The sequence below is a fragment of the Lepus europaeus genome, chromosome 21 (assembly GCF_033115175.1).
Source record: "Lepus europaeus isolate LE1 chromosome 21, mLepTim1.pri, whole genome shotgun sequence".
In the NCBI taxonomy this organism is placed as follows: Eukaryota; Metazoa; Chordata; class Mammalia; order Lagomorpha; family Leporidae; genus Lepus; species Lepus europaeus.
Window position 1 is genome coordinate 9,259,751 of NC_084847.1, and position 24,524 is coordinate 9,284,274.

The 24,524-nt window shown below is 65.9% G+C and overlaps 1 protein-coding gene across 1 annotated transcript in view; it reads right to left on the reverse strand.

Moving 5' to 3' along the window:
• The window catches only part of LOC133751072 (uncharacterized), a 121,387-nt gene that overhangs the window by 27,731 nt on the left and 69,132 nt on the right, over positions 1-24,524 (reverse strand). Inside the window, exons 39-66 of the mRNA XM_062180953.1 lie at positions 22,110-22,403; positions 21,284-21,582; positions 20,493-20,570; positions 19,253-19,460; positions 17,165-17,331; positions 16,490-16,602; positions 15,489-15,570; positions 14,356-14,493; positions 12,756-12,918; positions 11,576-11,697; positions 10,917-11,057; positions 10,091-10,204; positions 9,871-9,999; positions 9,219-9,356; positions 8,614-8,757; positions 7,078-7,252; positions 6,565-6,746; positions 6,292-6,384; positions 5,980-6,184; positions 5,228-5,388; positions 5,055-5,152; positions 3,545-3,729; positions 2,005-2,210; positions 1,748-1,922; positions 1,023-1,132; positions 705-821; positions 440-581; positions 326-398 (exon numbers count right to left, since the gene is read on the reverse strand). Coding sequence (XP_062036937.1) covers positions 326-398; positions 440-581; positions 705-821; positions 1,023-1,132; positions 1,748-1,922; positions 2,005-2,210; positions 3,545-3,729; positions 5,055-5,152; positions 5,228-5,388; positions 5,980-6,184; positions 6,292-6,384; positions 6,565-6,746; positions 7,078-7,252; positions 8,614-8,757; positions 9,219-9,356; positions 9,871-9,999; positions 10,091-10,204; positions 10,917-11,057; positions 11,576-11,697; positions 12,756-12,918; positions 14,356-14,493; positions 15,489-15,570; positions 16,490-16,602; positions 17,165-17,331; positions 19,253-19,460; positions 20,493-20,570; positions 21,284-21,582; positions 22,110-22,403 — 4,252 coding nt within the window. The remainder of the gene's footprint in view (positions 1-325; positions 399-439; positions 582-704; positions 822-1,022; positions 1,133-1,747; positions 1,923-2,004; positions 2,211-3,544; positions 3,730-5,054; positions 5,153-5,227; positions 5,389-5,979; positions 6,185-6,291; positions 6,385-6,564; positions 6,747-7,077; positions 7,253-8,613; positions 8,758-9,218; positions 9,357-9,870; positions 10,000-10,090; positions 10,205-10,916; positions 11,058-11,575; positions 11,698-12,755; positions 12,919-14,355; positions 14,494-15,488; positions 15,571-16,489; positions 16,603-17,164; positions 17,332-19,252; positions 19,461-20,492; positions 20,571-21,283; positions 21,583-22,109; positions 22,404-24,524) is intronic.

Genomic DNA, 24,524 nt, shown 5'->3' on the forward strand with positions numbered 1-24,524 from the left:
TTGCAGATGGTCACAACGGCCAGGCCAAAGCCAAAAGCCTGGAGCTTCTTCCAGGTCTTGCACGTGGGTGCAGGGACCCAAGGACTTGTGCCTGGGGAAGCAGTGGAGCTGGATGGGAAGTGGAGCAGCCGGGCCATGCACCTGTGCCTACAGGGGATGCCAGCGCTGCCGACGGCAGCTGGACCTGCTGGGCCACAGCACCGGCCCCAATAAAATACATCTTAACAAGAAAAGTGAGCCTGCTCTGCAATTCCTGGAGGCTGAGTGCCACGTGCAGTTGCCTGGGCAGGGCCAGGCGTTCCCCACCCCGGCTTTAGACACTTGCCCCAGATGAACGGGGGCGCTCTTTTTCTTAATGATACGCCTTTCAGGTCTGGACAGCTGAGAGCTTTTCCTCACTGGCAGGGACAAAGAGAAAGGGCCTGAGGCCCCAGCTTACCGCACTGGGGAAGCAGGTGGAGGGGCACAGAGCCCCGGGCGCACAGGTGGATGTAGGCGGCCGCCAGGGTGCAGGCAGCATGGCGCTCCTGGGGACCACAGGATTCCTGGAGGCACAGGCTCAGGAAGGGGGTGGGGTCCACCTGGAATCAGCACCCCACAGTCAGCGTCCTCGCCCTGCACACCCATGGGAGCTGCCCAGCGAGCAGCAGGCCAGGGCTGTCTTGTGTCCTCCAGCCGGGGCAGGAGTCCAGCCTCTCACTCACCACCTGAAAGCAGTTCCCCAGACTGGACCTGGAGTCCTGGAAGAAGGCCTGGCAGGTGGGCCCCTGGCCCGAGCACGCCGGCTGCGTCTTCTCTGGGGTCTCGCAGTCCCCACCCACCTGTGGAGACGGAGGTCTCCGTCACAGACCCCACAGCGCATCAGCTGCAGGGGGAGCCAGGGGAGGCCCTGGCAGGTGCCGGAGGTGCAGGCCCCTTGCTCCACCCTGGTCTCTGGGACCAGCAACCCCTGAGGAGCCAGCCCGGCTGCTGCCCTCCCATGAGCACTGCCACCGAGGAGCCCAGCCAAGCCCAGCCGAGACCTGCCAGGCACGGGTGAGCTCCTCCAGACTGCTGGCCGCGGTGCCATCGGGCAGCGTCAGCTCATCGCCAGCCTCGTTGTTGTTGGTGCCCAGAAGGCCCGCGGAGGCACCTGCGGGGCCGAGGGAAGCAGGAGCACGCTGTGAGGGCCTGCTGCGCCTCCAGAGTCTCCCACCCCGGCCTGGCTCTGAGCTCTCCTCGGACAGGCAGCCCCTGTGCCCCTCCTGTCCCCAGCTCACAGGGCTTCCCCCGCAGGGCCTGGGGCCGCCCACTGGCTGACAGCGCGGCATGGCGTGTCCCAGGGAAGGGGGCCAAACACGGGGTCAGGGAGCCTGGCCCGGCCCCTGCTCTGCAGTTGGGAGCCAGCTGAGCAAGGGCGAGCGACTTAACCCCTGCCGGCTCACCTGCAAACCGGGCCAGAGCCGTGAGAAGGGGGACGCCGGTGTCACAAGACAGCAGTCACTCTGCACTCACATTGGCACCACCCCTGGAGGAGGGGCGGTGGCAGGGGAGAGGTGACCGAGGCGGGCACACAGCCTGGCTGTGAATCTGGCCCCAGGCTGCTTCCCTCCCAGCTGTTTGGTCGTAAGCACCCACAGACAGAGCCACTGGGCCTCCCGCCCACAGCCCGGGTCTGGCAGGGACAGTGGGAATGCCGCCCACCGGGGACGCGCTAACCCTCGGCTCTGGTCCAGCAGCCCCAAGAGGCCGCGGGGGCAGGACCCACCGTGGTGCCAGAGGCCCAGTGTCAGGCTGCAGAGGCCGGCTCGCAGGTCACATGAGACAGAGACGCCATCCTCGCTCAGCTCGATCCGGGGGCCGTGGCGCCCCCTCGTGGCAGGAGGCAGAGCCGGGTCGGGACAGCTGCCCCCAGGCAGCGAGGGGTGGTAGAGGCTGTAGGTCTGTGTGCCACACAGGGGCTGAGCCGGAAGTCCCCACAAGCCAGTGACAAGCTGGACGGGGCCTTCCCCCGGCACCGCTCACCTTCAGAGTGGGGTAGACAGTGAGGGTCGTGTTCTGCAGCTCCACGGACAGGGCCGGGAGCCCGGAGCCATCCCAGCTCAGCGTCAGCAGGAACGTGTGGCGAGCCAAGTCCTGGGCCAGCACGAGGCTGCCGCAGCGGGCATGGAGACCCCATACCTGGCCGTCGAAGGTCACCACGTGTCGGGCCCCGGCCACCACGGCATGGTCTGGGGAGAACAGGCCCCCGGGCCAGGTGAGCGAGCCAGCTGTGCCTGCTGCAGTGTGGGCTCCATCCCCAGGCACAGGCAGCCCAGCACCCGCAGCCCCAAGGACCCCATCCCGGCATCTGGAGACCTCAGTTCTCCGGGTGCCCCAAGTCTGCCGCCGACTGAGCAAAAGGCAGGAGGTCAGCGCTAACAGCTGCTGTGACCCAGGCAAACCTTGGAACCTTGATGCTGACGGACCGTCTGTGGCCAGAGGCCTCAGTTCTGACCGCAGGCGTGCGTGCCGTGCGGAGTAGGCAAGGCCGTGGCCACCAAGAGTCTGGGGGTTGCCAAGGGTTGGCAGAAAGGAAGGGGGCGGGGCCAAGGCTGTAAGGGTGATTTCTGAGGTGATAAAAGCATTCCAACATTGCTGGTGACGGACAGCTGCCTCCAGGAGTGGAAACGTAGCCACCACACATGCACTGAGCACGGCAAGGGGGGGCAGCTCGAGGAAGCCGCTGGGAAAGACGGGCTCCTTTGTCTAAGTGCGTGGACAAGGGCGCCATCGGCCATGACGTAGGTGCCCTGGGGACCCAGCTCTCATCTCTTCAGGATCCACAATCGATAGCCCAAGAAGGGTATCTCCGACCACCCCGTGGGGTGCTGTGAAAGCACCGCCTTTGGCACACACACGTGGCCTGGTGGCAGCCTCATGGTGGCTCACGGGGGAGGTGCTGGGAGCCCCTTGCTCAGCTGCGGGAGCCCAGGGGCACAGGTCAGGCCACAGGCGGGCATCTACGGCACCCACCTCCCACTGAGACCCAGACCCACCCATGAGGCTCAATGTGAACCCCGCAGCTAAGCCACTGCTGACCGAGCAGGGGCGGGTGGGGTGCGGCTGCCCCAGGAACGCCAGCTCCTTTCCTGCACCAGCGGCTTGGGCTCAAGTGTGGCACCTGCTCGTTACCTGCAGGAGGCAGACTCAGTGCCACCTGGACTTCACGGGGTGGGGAGGGGGGGAGACAGAGTCCAAAGAGAAAGCGGCCCCGGGCCCCCGCCCCATGTCCGTTCCCAGCACAGCCCTTGGCTGCAGGCTCCCCACGCCGACAGTCTGGACTCAATTAGCAGCTTTCCGGCTGCAAGAGGAACTCTGCCTGCTGCTGCTCCAGCAGGGTCCTGGGGGACAGAGCTGGCCGGGAACCCTAGCACCCCTCCCCCACCCCTGTGTCCCAGACACAGAGCAGAGCCGGGGCCCCAGACAACCTGAGCAAGTCCACTGAGATGCAGGAAACCTACGAGGGCTTCCCTGGGGCACTCTCGGCCATGCCCCTCGGCGGGCAGGGGGCAGCCAGACTCACACTCGGCGGGACTCCCCAGCAGGCGGTGGCGCAGCCTGTAGAAGGCGGCCGGCACGTTGGCGCCGTACAGCGCACGGAGCGGCCGCAGCAGCTTCTCCTCCACCAGGTAGCTGGCCACCCGGGCCGCGTCCCAGGGCTCGTCCCCTGCAGGCAGCAGTGGTACAGTCACCAGCACCGAGAAGTTCCTGCAGGGAAGACCAAGGAGTGCCCGCCTGTGCCTCACGTCCTGCCGAAGGCCCCCGAGCAAAACCCCAGTTCACAGCAGCGAGCCCCGAGCTCCCCCTCGGCGGGCTGCCTCAGTGCAGACAGGCCTGGGCCAAGGCTCAGCGCTGGGACCTGGCGCAGGGGCCCACACCCGTGCCGCAGGGGCCCAGATAGGCCAGGGCACAGAGGGAGCCAAGATTCACGTCTGGGCTGGGGGGCCCACGAAGCAGCAAGAGCAGCGCCATGGCAGGGGGTGGGCACAAACCAGAGCCCCTGGAGCCGGAAGGTTCTGGAAGTTTCTACCACGTAGGGGAGGAACCTCAAGATGCAGAACGGGGGCCAAGTCAACCTCACGGGGCTTCAGGGAACAGGGAAACCCTGGCTTACGCTGGCCCCCGACAGCAGGCAGGTGCAGGAGGGACAAGGGAGCAAGCAGCCTCCAGGCACCTGGGCCCGCTGGTGGTGCCCCCACCTGGTGGTGATGAGACCCCACTCCCACCAGGCACCCCTCCCTCTCCCATAGCCCCAGCCAGGGAGGCCATCCTCACTGGCCTCTGTGGCCACTGCCCTATACTGTGTGCACCTGCTAAGGGGCGGGGACCTTCCACGGCACCGAGGGCCGAGGCGGCAGGGCAGGCGCTAATGCAGAGTCCTGGTGAGAGGGGAACTGCACTCAAACCGAGATTCAGGGCCCAAGTCCTCCACCGCCCCCGGTGGCCTCACAGCCACTGCCCCACGCCTCCTGCCCGTGAGTGGAGTGACGTGGCCCCCAACCCGTGGCCCAGCACCGAGGCCGCTGCTCCTCCAGCACCTGTGGCTTTTCTGCAGCCCACGCCGCAGAAGCCAGCAGCGTCTCACACGGGACAGCCCCCAGGACTCCTGCCCGGAGTTACAGCATGCTGTAACTGTTTCTGGAGGCTCAGAATCGCCTTCCGTGGCTACAACCTTCTTAAACCAGACCATGCAGTGCGGCCTAGGAGGCCAGCGCCACCCACCACCAGGCCCTGGATGGGCGGTCGGTGAGCCGGGAGGGGATCCCTTCTGTGTTGTGCTTCGTGCCTGCCCCCCTCCCCTCCAGCAAAGCATGAGGCTCGTGTGGGTACAGATCCAGCTCGTGCCCTTTGTCTGCCACCCCTAGCACAGCGCCTGCCCAGAGAAAGCCCTCCTAAAATACCAGGAGCAAAACAGCAGCCTCAGTGTCCACATCTGTAAGATGGGCACTGGGAGCGCCTTCGTGGGAGGCTGTGGTCAGTCAGCGACGGGGGCGGGGGGCGTAAGGCCATCAGCAGGGTGCAGGGCGCCTTACCTGGCCGAGAAGCTGTAGAGGCGCAGCAGGGGGCCACACAGCCGCCTCAGTGCCCGCGAGACGGTGGCCTCGGCCCACGTCAGGCTCTGCTGGCCGGCCTGGGGAGGGGCACGGGGGCCGTCAGGGCTGTCCTCAGCCGGCTGGGTGCCCTCCCTCCCCCGGCCCAGTCTCACCAGCTCCAGGGCGCCCTTCACGGCCCGCAAGGCCGCCTCGACGGGCCCTGGCACCCAGGCCCGCAGGTGCCGCACAGCCTCCTCGGCCCGCTCCCGCCACACCTCGTCCAGGGGTCGCAGCGTCACCTCCAGGTAGGCATCTCTCAGCGTGGCCAGGGGGCCTGCAGCGGGGAGGCCGCCACACCAGGCAGGGGAAGAGCAAACAGAACTAAGGCAGCGGCTGCAGCAGACCCAAGGCGTGGTCTCCCGGCAGGTGCCTGCGACCCCGGATTTCGAGAGGGTTCCCGCCCACCCTGGAACCGAAGGAGCTCACAGCTCCTACACCGTTCACACCAACAGCATGGCTGAGGCCGGGGCAGCGCTGGGGGCAGAGCCACGGCCCGTCACGCCACCGTCCGCGTAGGAGCAGCTGCTCCACTTGCCATCCAGCTCCCTGCCCACGCGCCTGGGAAGGCAGAAGGCAGCCCAAGTGTCTGTGCCCATGTGGGAGACCCGGATGGAGCTGCAGGCTCCTTGCTTCAACCCAAGAACACGCCCTGGAGTCCCACAGCAGAGCCCACGGGAACGAACTGTACACTCCAAGAAATCAGGCACAGAGACCCGAGTAGACAGCGGGCAGCGGGGCCTGAGGCTGCAGGTCCAAGGCAGGTGGGGGTCTAAGGGGCTGAGGCTGGGGGCCCCCAGGATAGGAGGCGCCCGTTCTGATGCCAACAACCCCGGGGGTCCGGAGGGAGGGCCGCTCCCACACTCACGGTCCAGCTCCTGCTGCAGCTGGTCCAGCGCCGCCTGCAGCTGCTCCAGGTAGAGGGGCAGGGCCTGTGTCAGCACCCGCCTGGCCTGGCTCCGACCCCACACGGTGGCAGCCACCTGACCGCTCACCTGCACCGCCTCCAGCCACGCCTGTGACAGCTGCAGCAGGAGGCCTGGCACGCCGCCCAGGGCCCTCACCGGCCGTGCCTGGGCAGGGAAACCGAGGCAGGGTCAGCGAAGGGGGCCGGGCACAGGTGCTTACGCCTTGAGCCCTGCACAGACACACCCCCCCCCCATGTCCAGAGCCTACCCACCGGGGGCTGGAACCTTCTCAGGTAGGCAGCCAAGCCTCGGACCCTCTCCTCCAGCTGGGCCCGCACCCGGGATCCAACCGCAGCAATCCTGGACTGTGGGGACAGGGGGACAGGCCGGGGCTCCTGGGCGTCACAGGAATGAAGTAGGCAGGGGCCGTGTGTGCCACAGACGGCACTGCGCGCTCAAGACTCCTGGGCCTGCGGGGCTGGGGGCTCGGGGCTCCTGGCACCACTGTGGCCTCAGCAGCACCCACCCAGCTGGGGCCCCCTCACCTCCACGTGGCCCAGCAGGGCCCCCGGGCAGCCGCGCGCCGCCAGGAGGAGACTATGGTTGGCAGCCTGCAGGGTCAGGCGGCCCAGGGGCTGCAGCCGCGCGCCGTCCTGAAGCAGCGCCTCCGCCTCCATCGCCCGCCCGTGGGCGCACGCCCGCAGCACCACGCTCTCGTCTCTGCTCCCTGCGGCCAGAGGGGACCTGGCGTCACCCTGGGACTTCCCCAGCCGCCTCCAGCGTCCGCTCCCGCCATACTCCACAGCCTTCTGTGGCTCCCCATCACCCCAGGCAGAGCCCCAAGCCCGAGCATTCGAGGGCCTTGAGTTTTTCCCATCTACGTCAACCTCCTGCCCATCTGAGGTCACCACCCCCTTGCCCACCTCCTGTGGGCCGTGGGCCTTCCTGACGGCCTGGTCAGCTCAGGGCGGCAGCAGCCTGTGCCGCCCCAGTTGGGGTCCCATCAAGTCCCACCGGGATCAGCACCCTGATCCCATCCCCTGGGGGCCTCCACTCACCCTCCTCATGGGCCAGGGAGACCTGCAGACAGCGCGGGGCGTGGGACGTGGCCGCGGACAGCCTCACGTGCTCTGCTCTGCCGCCCGTGGTTCCCTCCAGCACGACCAGGCTTCTGGCAGCTGAGGCAGAGACGCGGCCGCGCAGGCCCACCCACTGAGCCTGGGGGCCTCGCAGCTGGGGGAGAGCGGGGGGAGAGGCTTGAGTGAGGCGGGGTCCTGCCCATGGCAGCCCCAAACCCCCAAAGGTGCTGGCTCTACAGACCGAGGCCCACCCACAGCCCCCACCAGGTGCAGAAGGTACCTAGGAAAGCACCCACGTGGGAGCCCATCTGGCAGCTCCAGGCACCCACTGAAGCCAGGCCCCACCCCCGAGACCCTGAGTTCATGGGCCCGGGGGACCCTGGGCAGGGGCACCTTGGACATTCCTGGTGCCCCAGCTGTAAGTCGGCGTGCAAGCCAGGGCCAAGGTCTCAGCAAGTTCACAGAGGCGCCACCGTGGGTCACCCGTGGCACGAAGCCCTGGTGGCTGCTGAGCAGACGCCTGGCCACTCGCTGGCCCCCTGTGCACGGGGCCCACTGGTTCCGGGCAGGCGCGGGGGGGGGGGGTGCCTGGCCACCCGGCCTGCAGGTGCTGGCACAGCCCAGGTCCCAGCTGGCACACCGAGAACCGACAGCCACATCCCTGAGAGCGAGAATGTGGGAAAGAAAAGCTCCTTCCACACAGCCGTGGCTGCTGCGCCCAGAGAACGCCAGCCCAGAGACACCATCCTCATCCGACCTCGACCCCTGAAGGGAGGGGTGCGCCGGGAAGGCAGCACCACCTCATGGGCACCTACTATGCACAGACACTTGGGCAAACGCCTCTTCCACCTAACAGCTCCGAAACAGAAGTGGAATTTGTTCCCATTCGACAGAGGGCAAGACTGAGGCTCAGAGAAGGCAAAACCACAAGATAAAGGTCAGCCAACCAACCAGGGAGGCTGAGACAACATGGAAGGGGCGCCCGTTACACGCCTGTTCTCACACGGGCGAGCAAACAGGCTCAGAGAGAGTCCTTCCCCGAGCTCGGGTCCCGGGGGAGAAAGCAGACTTTACACACAGCTCTGCTCAGCTCCCCAGCCACCCGCAGGCCAGCTGACCCTAACGGGGGCCAGTAACAGTCATGGCTAACCGCAGCTGCTTTCCCATCAGGTCCAGCTCTGGGCCACAGGCACACCCAGGGATCCTGCTGGGAGGAGGGAAGGTCAAGGGCACCCTGGGAGTCGACTCAAGCCCTCGGCTGCGCAGACACCATGCTGGGAGTACTACTGGTTACCGGAAGGGCTGGCGTTGGAGCAGGGAGGAGCCTCTGTCTCTGGGCCAGGCCCAGGGGGTCAGGAACCCTCGTCCCCAGTCGGGCTAAGGGAAGCAGTGGCGAGCCAGCGCTGCCTGCAGTTCCGAGCACAGCCACTAGATGGCGGGGCCGCCCCGGCGGTGCGGCCTCTGGTCCGGGCATCTTCAGGAGACCAACCCCGCAGCCCCCACCCGGGCACCCACCTCCAGGTCCCCGGAGAAGTCGGGCGAGTGGGGCCCACTGCGGTTGCGGAGGGTCAGGCTGAGCTGCAGGCCGCGGTCCGGGTCTGGGGCGAGGCCTCGCTGGCAGGGGGAACCCAGGGGCAGCCCAGCATGGTCCAGGGTGAGCTGCAGGGAGACGGTTGGGGGTCGGGGGTCAGGAGTCAGGGCGGGGGAGGGGGCGGGGCTCGCACTGCCCTTGTCCCTCTCGCCAGGAGTGCAGCTCCCCCCGCCCCCACGTGGCAGTGGCAGCCGACCCGCAGCTAAGACATGCACATACTCCTCTCCCCAGGCAGTCTGGGAGCTGCCAAGGTCGCCTCCCCCAGGCCTGCGAGGCCCCCTCCCTACGCTCGGCCGTGCACTCCGCGGCTGGCCCTCAGTGCCCTGCTCTCCTCTGCCCACAGGCAGGGGGCGCTCGTTCCCGACCCCGCACCCAGGCCAGTGCCCAGGTGAAGAACAGGCAGGTGCATCTGTGAACCAGAGCCTGTGGACCGAACCCCCATCGCCGCCACCCCACCCGGCCTCAGCCCGCACCCAGCAGAGTCACCACGCGCAGCCCCCCGACAACCCCTTCCCCAGCGCACACGCACCGCAGGGTCCGGGAGCGGCGGAGGCGGGGAGCCGATCCCCACACCTGCCCAGGAGCTCGGCTCGGCGCAGGGGGCGGTGAGCACGCGCTGCAGCCCGGCCTCGATGCGGATCGTGCCCGCCCCGGACGGCCGGGGCACCTGGAAGGAGGGTGCACCGTGGAGGCGGGGACTGACCCCAGTGTAGCCCAGAGCGCCCCTGCCACCTGCAGGAGACCCCGACCCATACAGCGAAGGGGCCAGAACCCGGACACCCGCGCTGCAGGACCTCTGCCCGGCCAGAGGGTCCTAGGAGCCCACGGTGGGAGGCTCAGGGAGGGGAGGGGCCTGTGAGGCCCAGCTGCCACCCTTTCTGCCCATTGGGAGCCCCAGGAGGGCAATGATGCTGGGGAGCGCTCCCCCACCCCCACCAAGAAGTCCAGTGAGGTCACCAGCACCGCCCCTGCCCCCAGCACCGGCCTGAGCCTCCACCCCGTGCCAAGAAAGCAGTGTGGCACCCATTTCACAGTTGGGAAAGCCAAGGTTCCCAGGGGGCAACGGGTCCCCTTGGGCCTACAGCAGAACTAATGGGATCTCAGGACCACATATCCCCTGCACCCGGCACTTTCCGTGGCAGGTGGGAGCACCGTGGGTACCTGCCTGGGACCCAGCTCACCTCACAGGTCACGTTCTGCTGCACCCGGGTCTGGCCCCAGGCCAGCTGGAGCCACTCACTAACCACAGCTGGGGTCTGTGTTAGGGCCCCGCAGGCCTGGAGGGTGCTCAGGCCCCAGGCTTGCCGGAGCTGCCAAGGAAGAGAACAGGATGTGTGACCACGCAGGCCCAGCACACGGGAGGGAGAGCCGCATCGGCTCGGCTGTCCAGCCCGTGCCTACCTGTCCCGGGGAGGCGGCCAGGCAGCCAGCCCAGGCCGTGCTGTGTGTGGAGGACGTGTTGGCCCAGGTGAGCTGCAGGGTCACGGGCGGCCCTCTGTTCCAGGTTAGCTGCACCTGCGTTGAGAGGGGGCGGTGGCTGTGGGCGGGGAGGGGTGGGAGGAGACGCTAACGCTCCCTGGTCACCCCCTGACCTCATCTCCCCATCACTGGGCCACCCTGGCCACTGGCTCAGCTGCAGCCTTACCCACCTCTGGCTTCTGAAGTGCCCAGCTTGTTGCTGCCACAGGGCCTTTGCACCTGCCCCACTCCCTCCTGCAGCTCCTGGCTCCTCCTCCTCCCTGAGCCCTCCAAGCACAAGCCCCTCCCCCAGGAGGTCCTCACTGCCCCCTGTCCCCAGACAGCCGATCTCAAACCCAACACCCTCTTGGCTCTCCTCATCACATCTTGTTTTTTTATTCATTCATTGGCTTAAATTTGGGGTAGGGTCTTTGGCTTTTTCCAGGCACACAGCTGGGCTACTGTCCTCCACGTCAGAGGAAAAACTGAGGCTTGGAAACTTGGGGGCTGCCTGAGGCCACTGAGCCAGACAGGGCCCAACCGCCTGCGCACCCCACAGCCGCCCGCTAAACAAGCGATCGTGTGAACAGTGCGTCCGCTTACAAACCATCTCCTCATTAAAACGTGAGCGCCACAGGTGCAGGCAGCTGCCCCTGGCACACAGCAGGCACTTAATAAGGCACTGGTGACCCCGCGGTCTCTAGGCCGCACCAGGGCTCAGCCAGGCGGCTCCCCACCCCCGCCAGGGCTGCCCAGGATGCCCGCTCACCTGCCGGCTCTGCCTGCCGCCCCTGCTCTCGGCCAGGCCCCCGAGCCCCACTTGCTGCCAGGTGAGGTTGAAGGGGTGAGCCAGGTCCAGGTGGGCGGCCAGCTGGCCCCGCCCCAGCCACAGAGAGGAGGAGACCAGCACCTGCGGAGGCACAGTCTCGGGCACCCCAGCCCCAGCCGCACACAACCGTCCCCATCTGTCAAGGGGGGGAGTGGCTGTGAGCGCCAACTCCCAGCCCCTGGGAGACCCTGGGAGACCCTGGAAGAGCGCCAGCCCATCTCAGAGGGGCAACCAAGGCTCGGAGACATGACACCCAATGCACCATGGGACGGAGACGGGACAGGAAGTGGTGGACACAGGGGGTCATGTCAGAGGCATCCAGGGCTTCGAATCCCAGCCCCGCCTCCCACCAGCTCCCACCAGCAACATGGCGGCTGGGGCACTCACAGTAGCACCGGGCATGGAGGAGCCCCCCACGTGTCAGTCACCCAACAGCAGTCGCCGCCGCAGTGGGGCTGCCACCCAGAATCTCCAGCCAGCGCCTTGGCCCTTAATAGGGCTCCTCACACAGGGCAGAGCCCCAAGGGTCCCTCCTTAGGCTGCAGGGTAAGGCCCAGCTCTGCCGACCCCCAGGGCCTCTGTCCAGCCCCGACGCCTACCTGCTCCCTGCCGTCCCAGCCGACAACCAGGCGGTCCCAGCGGCCAGTGCCTGGGCGCTCTGAGGACAGGCGGAGACTGCAGTGCCGGGGCAGGGGGAGCGGCAGCGGGTGGACAAGCTCCACTGGGCAGGGGGCACACGGGGTGGGGGGTGGGGTGTGAGCTGAGGCTCGGGGGACTCGCAGCCGACCCCGCTACCGACCTGGCAGGCCACTGCTCCCACGAGCCCCCAGACCACTCGGGACACCCCCAGGGCAAGCCGGAGACAGCATCGTGCTGCAGACTGCGCCGTCCCTCCCTCGAGTGCTCACGGCTCAGCCAGGAGGGGGCAGCATTTGACACAGCAGCGCCCTGCTAATGCACCTGGGAAAGCAGCCGCAGATGGCCCCAGTGCGTGGGTCCCTGCACCCATGTGGGAGGTCCACCCCTCTGACCTGCCGGCTCCTGGCTCGATAATAGCACGGGCCGTAGGTGGCTCTGCACCCACCAGAGCACCTGCCCTGCTGGGGATACACCCACTGCCTCTGCCCCCAGGCACAGGCACAGCCCATGTGGCTCCGGGGAGGAAGCCATGAGGCCGGCTGCACGCCGGTGCTGGGATCTGCACTCCTTCCCTCCGCTCGGAGGGACAGCAGGTCGGGCTCGGCTCCCGGCCCAGGGGTTCCGCACACAGTGACAGCCAAGGGGGCTGCACAGGCCCCCGTTACAGCCCTGCAAGGGCGCCTTTGAGACCCAGGATGTCCTAGCAGAGGCTAGGGACACTCTAGCCTCATCAGGGGCACTCCCCTGCCCACCAGCCCCAGCGAGGACCCCCCCACTCCAGGATGCCAGGAGTCACCAGGCCCTTTCTGTCACCTTAGCACACCCAGGACAAGGTCTGGCTCCTCTTAGGGTGGAGGCCTGGGACCCCCACGCCCTCCTCCTCCTCTCTCTCTTGCTGCTGCCTCCACAGGATGCCAGCCATCCCCAGGCCCCTGCACCTGCTCTTGTACCTGCCCACAAGACAGCCCCTCGCGGCACCCGATCCTGCTCCGGTTCCTTTGCCCCCTGCCTATTTCCCGATGGACCCTGCTGCCTGGAACAGCACCCGGGCTAAGCAGGTGCTTGGTGACTGTGTGTTGAGTTAATGAGTGATGGTCTTCCCTCCTGCAGCCACCACCCCACACCCCCGCACTCACTCACCCTGCAAGCTGAGGTTCCTGGTGGGCTCGAGGAAGGGCCCGGAGAGGCTCCCGCTGAGCGCCACCTGCTGGCCATCCCACAGCAGCGTCTGGCGCAGGGCGCGGGTGCCCTGGGCTCGCTCGTAGGTGGTCTGCAGCACCAGCTCCCCTGGGAGGACCTGGAGCTGGAATAGGACAGAGCAGGTGTCTCTGGGCAACTCAGTCCACACCTCTATGTGGGAAAGAAGGTTCCAGAAGAGGACAAAGGGGGCGGAGGGTCACCGACGGTCCGCAGGGAGGTAACCCATCAGTGCATCCGCAGATAACCCAGGTGGACAGAGACGCCATGCACAGCCCTGTGCAGCCTGGCGAAGTGATGGGCTCCAGGGCTGACAGTGGAAGGGGTGTCGTGGGAGCGTCTCATGTCAGGGACCCCAGCCCCATACTGAGAGTGGTCCAAGGGTGGCATGGGGGTGTGGCAGGGGCCTGCTGTGCTGCGATGTCTGTCCTTGGGTGTCCCTCCTCCCTTTTTTGCTGCCTTTCAAATAAATAAATATTTTTTTAAATGGCATTGGTGCTGTGGCATAATGGGTTAAGCCACTGCCTGCAGCACCGGCATCCCATATGAGCATCAGTTCAAGTCCCAGCTGCTCCACTTCTGATCCAGCTCCCTGCTAAGGCACCTGGGAAATCAGCAGAAGATGAGTCCTCGGGCCCCTGCCACCCACGTGGGAGACCCAGAAGCAGCTCCTGGCTCTGGACCAGCTCTGCCCCGGCCATGTGGGGAGTGAACCAGCAGACAGAAGCACTCGCGCTCGCTCGCTTGCTCTCTCCTTCTCTCGCTTTAACTCTGCTTTTCAAATAATTAAAATCTTTAAAAAAAAAAATCTCAAACTCCTCACCTCCGTCCCCTGCTGGCACAAGACAGCACGGTTTCTTGCCCTACCCCCTGGAGTGCCTTCCTCACAGGTGTCTCCGCAGACACACAGGGCCCGGGGCCCAGACAGATCAAACCGCTCCCTGCGGTCAGCGCACTGCTGGCCACTGTCCCCTCACCCAGTGGCCTGGTCACTGACACGCGGAGTTCATTCCTGTGCCCCGCCCCGCCCCCGGACATTTGCACATGCTGTTCCCACTGCCCAGAGTGCTCAGCGCCAGACTCTGAAGCGGCCGACACTTGCTTGTCACCCAGGGCTGGCTCAGCGTGTCACCTCCTCCTCGGGGCACCTCTCCTGGTCCCCTCCGCCACTTCCCCCAGCTGCTTTTCTCCACTGTGAGTCACACCCAGGATGTTTTCTTATTTGTGGGTGCACACATGTGTGTGTGAGCGTGCGTTTGGGTCTATGCAGTGCATGTGTGTGCACGCATACACGTGTGCCTGTGTGTGCATAAACCGTACCTATGACGAGAACGAGGATTTACCAGCACCGATTCCGGCAGTGCCTCGGCGTCTGGAATATCCCCGGCACCTAGCATTGGCTCAGTAAACAACCCGCGACCAAGGAAGGGCACCCAGAGCAGGCGGGAGGCCAGGGTGGTGCACGCCGCCCCCTCACAGCCCCGCCTGCCCCAGAGCTCTCACAGGGCTGTCCCCGGGGGTCCCCCGGCTGCCCCGCACATACCTGGGGGAAGGTCTGCTCCAGGCTGACGGTGCTGGTGACGGTGGCCCTCGTGGCCTCCAGCCTGCCGCCAACGTGGAAGCGGCGCTCCTCCACGCCGATGCCGAGGGTGGCCTCGGCTGCGCCCTCAGTGCCCCGCAGCTGGGACAGGAGACAGAGCATGGCGGAGGTCAGCCAGTGCGGTCAGAGCCCCACGCTGGGGTGGCACCCACCGCACACAGGCAGCCCGGACCTCAGGCTGAGCGAGCACCGGACAAACCGATCGGGGGTGTTCTGGATGAGGGGCAAATGCAGGGAGTGGAGTGACGGGGAGATGTCGCGGGGCAGGCGTGGCGATTCCCGCACCTGGTTTTGAAACGGATCCAGAAACAAGAGGGGAGGACAGCGAGGAGGTGAGAAAGTGGACAGAACGTGAGTGGGGACGCAGGCAGCGCGTACAGGTGCTGGTGCAGACACACTTCTTGCCTTTGGGGTCTCTGACGTTTCCCAAGGCCCGGGGTTGTGGACCCTCAGTGCAAAGGGCCAGAGGGTGAACTGTACCCACTCCCCTTTGTCTCTGAATGCGAGAGCAGCCTTGGGGGCCGACACTGTGGCACAGCAAGTAAAGCCATCGCCTGCAGCACCTGCATCCCATGTGGGTGCTGGTTCGAGTCCCAGCTGCTCCACTTCCAACCCAGCTCCCTGCTAACGCTCCAGGGAGAGCAGCAGCAGATGGTCATATACGTGGACTCCTGCACCGGGGCAGAGGGTGGCGGCACAAAGGGAGAGGGGAACAGGACCTGTGTGGAGCAGGCCCCCATCTGCACCCGGCACCCCCAGGCTCACACACAGGGGTGGAGGGGGGCTGGCTCAGCTCCAAGGGCTCTGTCATCTGGTCCAGCTGTGGGGACCATGCCAGGCCAGGGGAGGCCCGCGCCTGGCGCCCGGCTCTGCCTCCCCCAGCTCCTGGGGGTCTCGTGGGCGCACCCGGGAATGTAAACCTGGCTGTGTTTTCCCAAGCTGAAGCCAGGGGTTTCTGAGGCTGGCGGCGGCCAGATGTGGCTGAGTTCGCACAGCCGGGCGGGCCCAGGCGCAGCCGCTCCCCTCGGGCAGGGCATCTGGAAGTGGTTAGCAGTGGGCGGCCGGGGCACGGTTACCTTGGCTGTGGCGGAGGCCGCGCTGGGGCAGAGGCCCAGGAGGGCAGGGAGGCGGTGCCAGCCGGACAGCACCAGCTCTTTGCTGCAGGACAGAGGGGGAGAGAGAGCCTGTAGCTGGCAGGAGGGCACCCGCCCAGCGCCCAGTGCCCATCAGCGGCTCCACCGCCCCGCCAAGCTCCCTCTCCATATTCCGAAGGCCTCTGACTCCTGATGGCTCAACTTTCCTAACTGACAGCTGGCGAAAGCAACAGGGGCTCCGGGGAGCAGCACCTCGGCTTCTGCTCCTGGGCTGGCCCTGGCCTGTGCCCAGCTGTAGGCCCACCTGTGTTCCGAGCCCACTGAAGGCAGGTGGGGCTAAGCCAGGAGGTTCAAGGGCAAACGAAGCAAATGCATTTCTGACTTGGGGCGTCCGGGACTCAACGTGGGTTTCTCAGGACCGAAGCCTGTGGAAAGGCAAGGAGCAGCCACGCTCCGACGGGGTGGCCGCCCCGTGCACGGCAGGATGCTCAGTGGCTCCCCGGCCCCTCCTACCAACACCAGCTGTCAATCAGAAACGTGGCCACCTGCTGGTGTCTGTCCCAGGGCGACCCTCGCAGCCAGGTGAGAACCACTGGTCTTTAGTGAGTGGCTCGCTCTTCGGCCTCCCTCAGCCAGGAGGGCTGGGCGCTGGAGTCTGGCCAGGGGGCCCCACCCGCTGTGCACACAAGAGCTCCCAGCTCTGTGCCCAGCCCCCAGATGGCCCCCAGAAGACAAGGGCTGTGAGGCCGTCTACGGCAAGAACTAGAGGCCTGGCTTGGTGAAACCAAGAACTCACCCACCTCCAAGCCCAGAGTCTGGGGTTGGTTCTCGCCACAGCTGTGTGGCCTTGGAAGCGCTGCTCTGCCTCTCTGAGTCTCCCCTCCACAGTGCTTGTGTCTGACGTGGCCACACGAAGGTGCCCAGACGACAGCTACCGCCCCCAGCTCCTCTCCTCCCGCCAGCCCCCCAGACGCCCCCCTCACCTCACCACGCGGTTCTGGCCCCGGGCCTCGAGGCCCACACAGGCGCGAGCATCGCAGGTCAGCCGCAGGGAGGCGCTCAGCTCCTCGGTGGCCCAGAGGCCCCGGAACAGCAGCTGAGGAGGAAGGGGAGCACAGGGGCGCGGTGGGACCGCAGCCAAGGTGTGGCCTGGACGGTAGGGAGCACAGGCAGGGCCTAGGGCAGCAGCGAATGCGGCACTCCCTCCAGGGAAGGGCTTAGGCGAAGTCGGGGGACAGAGGGTCCCCAGCCACCCAGCTGTGGGGTGCAGGGGGTGCCACCCTGACCCCGGGCTTCCAGGGAGAGTCCCCTCCCCCCACAGCAGGTGCATGGCTGGGTCACCCCACACGGGTGCATTTCTGCAACCATTTCTCTGTACTCTCTAACTCTGTCTTTCAAATAAAACAAATCTTAAAAAAAAAAAGGCTGGGGAGGGGCAGAAGGCAGGGCTCAGGGCCCCTGTCCACGCCAGCCCCCAGGGGCTGCTGGGGTGCTGGCTACAGCTGGCAACAGTACCGCGTACATGGGAAAACAAGGACAACCCCAGGCGCAGGCATCCCCAGCAGCAACGCCCGCCACGGGTCCTTTGCATAGCAGGCACTGGAAGGGAGCTGACACAGACACAGCGGGGCGAGCCCCGCCCCGTCACACCCACTCACCTGGCTGGCGCGGGGCAGGCCCAGCCTCTGCAGGGCAGGCACCGTGTGGCTGGCATTCACTGCCAGCTCCAGCGCGCCCTCCTGTGGCCCAGTCGCCAGCGCTGCTGCGTCTACGATGACCTCGCCATCGCTGCCACGGAGGGCCACGGTGGCCAACGTCTGGGTCTCTAGAGGCAAGGAAGGTACGGGCGGCTGGGGACGGACTCACGTCCACCCCAGCTCAGAGGCGGCAAGCAGACCAGGCCCTGCGCCTGCGGACGCCGGCGCCACACTGCCACCCGAGCCTCTACCACATCACCTGCCTAACACAGCACCGGGCTCCTGGCCTGCTCGCTCCTCCTCTCACTGGGGCGACCGCTGAAGTGGCACCTCCTCCCGGAAGCCTCTCCTGACTGCTCATCTGAAGTCCCTCCAACCCTTCATTGCCACGTCCCCACTCCCCATCCATGTCAGACCCCCCACCCCGACCCAAGCAGGCCGCTAGCCAGCATTAGCGTCTGCCGCACGGCAGGCACCCGACGTCCCGACGAGCAGGAAGGGCTACTTCTCCGGCAGGCTGCCCAGGTCATTCTGGGCTCTCACGCACCAGTCTCTGCCCGCCTCACCTGGCCTGCCCCCCCCTCCCACCAGCACCTTATGGCTCCGCCCCCTCCGAGGCTGGGGCCAGTCCCCAGGAGAGGAGACCCCAGGGCGGAGGTCTCACGGTCAGTTCCTGGGAGCAGGAGCCCCAGGGGAGACAGAGGACGCCTGCTTGCATCAGAGACCAGTTCCTGTGGTCACGGCTCAGCGCACAGGCCCCGGCCACGCTGGGCCTGCCCCATCGCTGCCAAGCCTGGCGGCTCTGAGCCTCGATTTCCGCATCCATGCAGTGGGCACAGCCCACCACCAGGAAGACCAAATCCCGAAGGGCCCCGCCTGTGTGGCAGAGTCTGAGGCCAGAAGACGACGACGCAGGGGTGTGGGGGAGCCACCCAGGGTCCTGATGAGTCCAGAGCCAGCTCCCCACAACCTACAAGGGGCCCAGAGGGTGGCTCAGGCGCTGGACTGCCAGGGTTCAAGTCCCGGATGTGTCAGTTGTCAGCTGTGTGGCCTGAGTCAATAAACTCAGACTCTGAGCTTCCCCGGGTAGAGAAGGGGGACAGTGCTCCCATGGCCTCCCGGGCGCGCCCACCCCTTCATCTGGCAGCTGTCTACTACACACCTACTGCGCGCCCCTCAGGAGCACAGAGAAGTCACCCCCGCCCACAGAGGACCCACTCCAGCATGGGGTACCCAGGAGGCTGACGATGACGAATAAAGATTCAATCAGGAATCTGCACCCTCAGCCACAGTGACAAAGCCGGGGGGAGACGGAGGGAACTGGGGGTGCAGGCAGCGAGCCCAGCGGGTATGTGGGGGAGAGCGTTCCCGGCAGAACGACCAGCCCGAGCAAAGGCCCTGAGGCCACAGCGAGTCTACCCTGGTGCACACCGGCAATGGGGGAGGGGCCACAGACAGCTCCCGCGTGCGAACAGGCAGGTTTTGCTGATTTTTCTTCCGGAGCACCTGTGTGCCGAGAGCTTGCCGGCAGGTGCGCTGTCAGCACCCAGTACCACTCCCTTCCCCCGTCCTCCACTGTGGGCTGGACAGAGTCCCCCAAACCAGGAGCTGCGATGCCAACCTCCAGTGCTGTGATGGTCCATAGGCAGGGGGTCTGCACAGGTGCCAGTGACAGCAGCCAGGTCACACAGGGCCGGGCGGGCCCTGAACCCAGTGCAACACAAGCGACAAGAGGAGGAGCTGGCCGCGGACAGAGGGGAGACCGAGGCAGGGGCTGGTTCGACGCCTCCCTAGCCAAGGACCATGAAGCCAGCGAACAATGGCCCCTGGAGCCGCGGGGCGTGCGGTGCTGCCCGCAACGTGGTCTGGACTCTGCCCCCAGCAGGTGAGGCAGTGACTTCCGGTCAGGCGCAGGATCCGGTGGGCTGGGGCAGCCCCCTAGGGCAGGCCTATCCTGGTTGGTCCAGGAGCCCAGAGCTGAGCCTCATTAGGGGCCCAGGGCCTGCCAGGATCAAGGTGGGCGGGCACAGGCGCGGCCAGACTTCTTACCATGCACCTGCAGCTCGGCGGCCAGGCGGGCCTCGCCCGGGAAGCCGGCCCGCAGCAGGGTCTCACTGTTGTGCTGGCTCCGGCCGGAGAGCTGCAGGCGCCCCTCGTGGGAACTGCCGCTCACAGAGAGGTTGAGAGACGCGGGCCCCACGGCGAGGCACCCGGAATGCTCAAAGCCAGAGCCGCCGTCGCGAAGGTCCACGGAGATCTGCAGGAAACCCAAGGAGTCTAAGGCCATCGCAGGCCGAGAAGCCGGCTCCCGCCACCCTGGCACTGCTCCCAGGCTGAGGTGGGGGCTCCGAGCCCCTCAGAAGGAGGTGTGAGGAGACAGGTGACATGCACCAAGGGGCCCGTGGAGACCACCAGGAGAAACCTTTAAGGAGGTGGGGTCGGCACAGGGCGAGGGCAGGGGGCACAGCAGAGCGAGCATGGCTGGGGGGGAGGTGCCCTGGAGGCTGGCAAACCACAGCCCATGGGCCAGCTGGGCCCGGCAGCTCTTTCTCTAAATAAAGCTTTATTGAGACACAACCCCAGTCACAGGGCCTGGGCAGGACCCCTACACATTGAGCTTCCGGGGCTCCCTGCTGGGGGCTCCCTGCCAGGCTTCTTGCTGGTGCCTCCCACAGACCTTGCTCTCAGGCCAGGATGGGCATCGCAGAACCAGAAACCCCTCCGTCCTCCTCCCCCAGGCAGCCCTCAGGGCTACGCTGACCAGGCACCTGCCACACCCAGGCTGGGCCAGCACCCAGCTACCCGTCAGGTGGCACCGCCCAGGGCCTGGCCCCCGCACAGTTCACCCCAGCATGGGGTGCGGAAGGCACCAGACCAGGCTGGAGTGCGGGGGGCTGGGGCCGTGCCATGGATCCGGCTGTGTGTTCCAGTTTCCCCAGCAATGAGGGCAGAGCCCACCTCCCCAGGGCCTTGGTCGGGGAGCATCCTGAGCCACCCGAGCCTCCTGGTCCAGCTGCTCCACGCAGAGCAGGTCCAGGACAGGTGTCTACCTGAGCTGGAGGGGGTCCCCAGCTCACCATCAGGCTGGGCGGGGCCCACAGGAGCCAGGAGCCCAAGCGCATGCGCCAGGGCCGGCGGGGGATGGGGAGGCTCTGGGGAGGGGACCGCGGGCATCCGCCTGGTCCAGAGCTCAGCCCAGGCCACGCTGCAGGCTGCCCCTGCTGGTCAGGCTGTGCAGCCCCACAGACCACCACACCCTCGCCGCCCCGCCCCCAAGAGACCCCCATACCTCAAGGGGCTGCCCAGCGACAGCCCCGTGGCACAGCCCCCACAGCCTGGCGGGCACGGCCTCTCCACTGCAGCTGACCTGCGGAGACCAGTGGGGTGGGGAGGGGCTGCCTCTTCCCACTTCCCCCCTCCCTCACGGAGCTGCCTGTCACTACCCTGGCACTGGGAAAGAGGAAGTGACCGTCCCAAGGCCACACAATCAAGGCTGACACAGTGGCCTAGCTTCAGCCTCAGTCCTAGTCACCGTGTCCCACACATTCTAGAAGGTTCAGCCTTCTAGGAAGGGGGGGAAGAGACTGAGTGCCTGGCCTCTGGTGGGCCCCATCTGGCGGCAGCCCCCTCCATATAGGTATTCCTGGCTTACTAATCTACATACTCGCACTCCCCCTGCCCGTCCATACAGGTACTCCTGGCCAAACCACCTGTACCCCCTCCACACAGGTACTCCCGGCTGACACACCTGCACCCTTCCACGCAGGTACTCCCGGCTGACCCACCTGTACCCCTCCACTCAGGTACTCCCGGCTGACCCACCTGCACCCCTCCCCCTCCACTCAGGTACTCCCGGCTGACCCACCTGCACCCCTCCCCCTCCGCTCAGGTACTCCCGGCTGACCCACCTGCACCCCTCCCCATCCACTCAGGTACTCCCGGCTGACCCACCTGCACCCCTCCCCCTCCGCTCAGGTACTCCCGGCTGACCCACCTGCACCCCTCCCCCTCCACTCAGGTACTCCCGGCTGACCCACCTGCACCCCTCCCCCTCCACTCAGGTACTCCCGGCCGACTCACCTGCAGCCGGGCAGGTAGGGTGCCCAGCAGCCCGGAGAGGCCCCGGTGCAGCCTGAGGGCCAGTCCCTGACTGCCATTCTCCATCGTCCTCTCCAGGGCCGTGTGAAGCTGCTCACCATCCAGGTCCACGGCCAGCCCGGCTCCCAGACGGTGTCCCACGCTCTGGGCAGAAACAGCCAAGCTGTAGGTCTGCTTTGCACCTGCCGCCCTCTGGGGGGAGCCGGGCCCAGCCCCTTCCTCGCCCACCTGGAAGTGCCCGTGGCCGTCCACAGAGAAGGAGAGGCCCCAGCGCCGGGGGCCTGGGGAGCCAGAGGCGGGCTCCTGGGGATCCAAATTGGCATCCAGCCGACCCCGCGGGCTCTGGAGTGCCAAGTGCACAGAGCCATTGCAAGCCGCGTGAGTGAGCGACAGAGGCAGCCCAGCCTCCGAGGTGTGTCCTGGAGGCAGGGTGGCCAGCAAGGGTCAGGCAGAAGCCAGCATGGTCCAGACCAAGCCACCCACTGTGCCTAGCAGGAGCTAGAGACCCCAAGGCAGTCCCCCGGGCACCACTATCCCCAGACACACAGGTGGTGGGTGTGTCTTCCTTGATCTTTATTGAGCTGGGTGCAGGGGTTCAGAGCACTGGCTGTTTGTGCCTCAACCACACGGGGAGCAGCCCCTGTGTCCTGTGGAATCCTGACCTGCCCTTGCCTCTTGGGGACAAGAGGATGGAGGTGCTGGGGGCGGCCGCAGAGCAGGGCATGGACCTGGGGCCGAGGGGCCGCTCCACCCCCAACCCCCAAGCCCCCACCCCAGGGTCTAGAGTCTGGGGGAAGGAGGCGGGCACCTGTGTCCCTCAGCGTGCTCACGTTGTGTCTCAGGCCACGCCTAGGGCCCCAGGTGCAGGCCCCACCCACGGCCAGGCTGGCCCTGTCGGCTCGGACACTGGCCTGGCCCCGGAGGCCCCCGGTCTGGGCCCACCACCGCCCTCTCAGCCGGAGCTCCCCCAGCCAGGCCTGGCTGCGGTTCTGGCTGAAGATGCAGGCGACGCTGCGCACACTGGAGCTGTTCCCTGCCGTGCCATGCTTGTCCCGCAGGAGGAAGCTCAGCGCAGCCGAGTCGGCAGTGACCACGATGCTACCTGCGCACGGGAGGGAAGCGACAAGCAGGCAATGACCCAAGGGGCTGGGGAGGAAGGGAAAGAACCTTAGGTGGGAAGCGGCTAGATCCTCGATGTCCGGACCCCAGCCCGTGCAGGAAACGGCGTATTTGTGCAATGGATCCAGGTATGCCAGCCCCCTCCCAGGATGCTCTGAGGACCGAGGGAGCTAACTCACAGGAGTTGGGTAGGCAGCGGCCCCAGCAGGCCTGTGCTGACACTAGCGCTCCAGCCCTGCAGGCTGGAGCCACGGGCCGGCCATGTTGGGATGGCCCCATTGTATAGACAGCAAAACTGAGACCCGGGAGGCCCTGAGGGCTCCAATCCAAAATTTGGGGGATGCAAGCATTGCCCTGGGGTCTGTTTTTCACCTGGAAAAGCAGCCTTCAGGCCAATGTGCCTTCCACGTGGCCAGGCTCAGACTCCACGTGCCTGCTCTTGTCAGACTGCTGAGGTCACACAAGCCCCTGGGTTCTCTCTGGGCTCTGAGGGGGTCCAAGTGGGCTTACCTCCCCCTCCCCCTCTGCCATTCAAGATTTGACTCAGAGTTACCACCTCCAGGAAGCCCTCCTCAGCCCATCCGCCCTCCAGGCTCGGTTGCACACCCTTGCTCTGTGCTTCCCGCCACGTAACTCATGTTCAACTCTATCACAGGGTGAGAGCACCCGGGGCCGGCGCTGTGGTGAGCAGGCAAAGCTGCCTGTGCATGCCGGCATCCCACACGGGCGCCGGTTCGAGTCCTGGCTGCTCCTCTTCCAACCCAGCTCTCTGCTACAGCCTGAGAAAACAGTAGAAGCTGGCCCAAGTCCTTGGGCCCCTGCACCCACCTGGGAGACCCAGAAGAAGCTCCTGGCTTTGGATTGGCACAGGTTTGGCCATTGCAGCCAACTGGGGAGTGAACCAGAGGAGGGAAGACCTCTTTCTCCCTCTAACTCTGCCTTGCAAACAAATAAATAAATCTTAAAAAAAAAAAAATCAGTTACTCAAAAAAAAAAAAGAGGAATGTATCTAGAATAATCTACAATTCAATAATGAATTTTTGGCCCAATAAGTGGGCCAAAAAGGCTGACCCAACAGCTCTCAAAGGAAGGGCACGTCAAGTGGCTGTTATCACCGGAGCCCAAGCTGAGGCTGCCAGAGAGATGCCACTGGGTCCTCCCAAGACGACCAGTATTTATCTGAGAGGCACAGAGAACCAGAGGCAGGGAGACAGAAGATAGAGATGTCTCCCGTTCACTGGTCACTCCTCAAAGGCTCGCAACAGCCAGGGCTGGGCTGCCCAAAGCCAGGAACAGGGACCCCCCCAGCCAGGTCTCCCACCCATGAGCCATCCGTCTGCTGCCTCCCCGGGTGTGCAGAAGCTGGAGCGAGCAGCACGCGCTGGGCATCGTTCGCAGGGGGCGTGGCTGTCCTGGCCAGCACTGGACTGCCGGCTTAACACCTGCCCCCAGGACTGCAGATTTTAAAAAAAAAAAAAACCTCACCCCTGCACCCGTCAACGAGGAGGTAGGACAGGCAGGTTCCACAGAGGAACAACAAGAGGAGATACGTCCTCTCTGGGATAAGATGTAGTGTTTTCTGAGAAGAGCGAACGTGCAGTTACCCCAGGATCCTGTTCCCCCAAGAGAAAGGAGCGCCCACGTCCAAAAAGGCGTGTGCCAGAATACGTGAAGCCGTTCATCGTCACGTGCCCCGAACTGGAAATGACCCAGGCACCCCGCGACCCCTGCAGGCTGTCCCCACAGGAAAACGCCACTCGGAAACACACCGAACACCGCTCCCCGCAGCAGCGAGCGGCGCGTGTGGGGCAGTAGCACCACGCCAGGGAAAGAAGGCACGCCCCGCCCTTCCCCTGGCCACCTGTTCTATGATGGAAACACTCCGAGGGGTGGCAGCTGCGTGTGCAGCCGGGGCAGCGACCACACAGGGAAGCACGTCACGTCGATGCTCCAGCCTCGTCCGGGGTTTGGGCTACGTGGGTACCTACAGCTGTCCCCGCCAACGCACACCTGAGACTGCACATCCCGAGTGTCTGCTTTTAGCAAATCAACGCCGAAAAGTTTAGGGACGAAGACCTATCGTGTGTACAACTCAGGAGGGTGC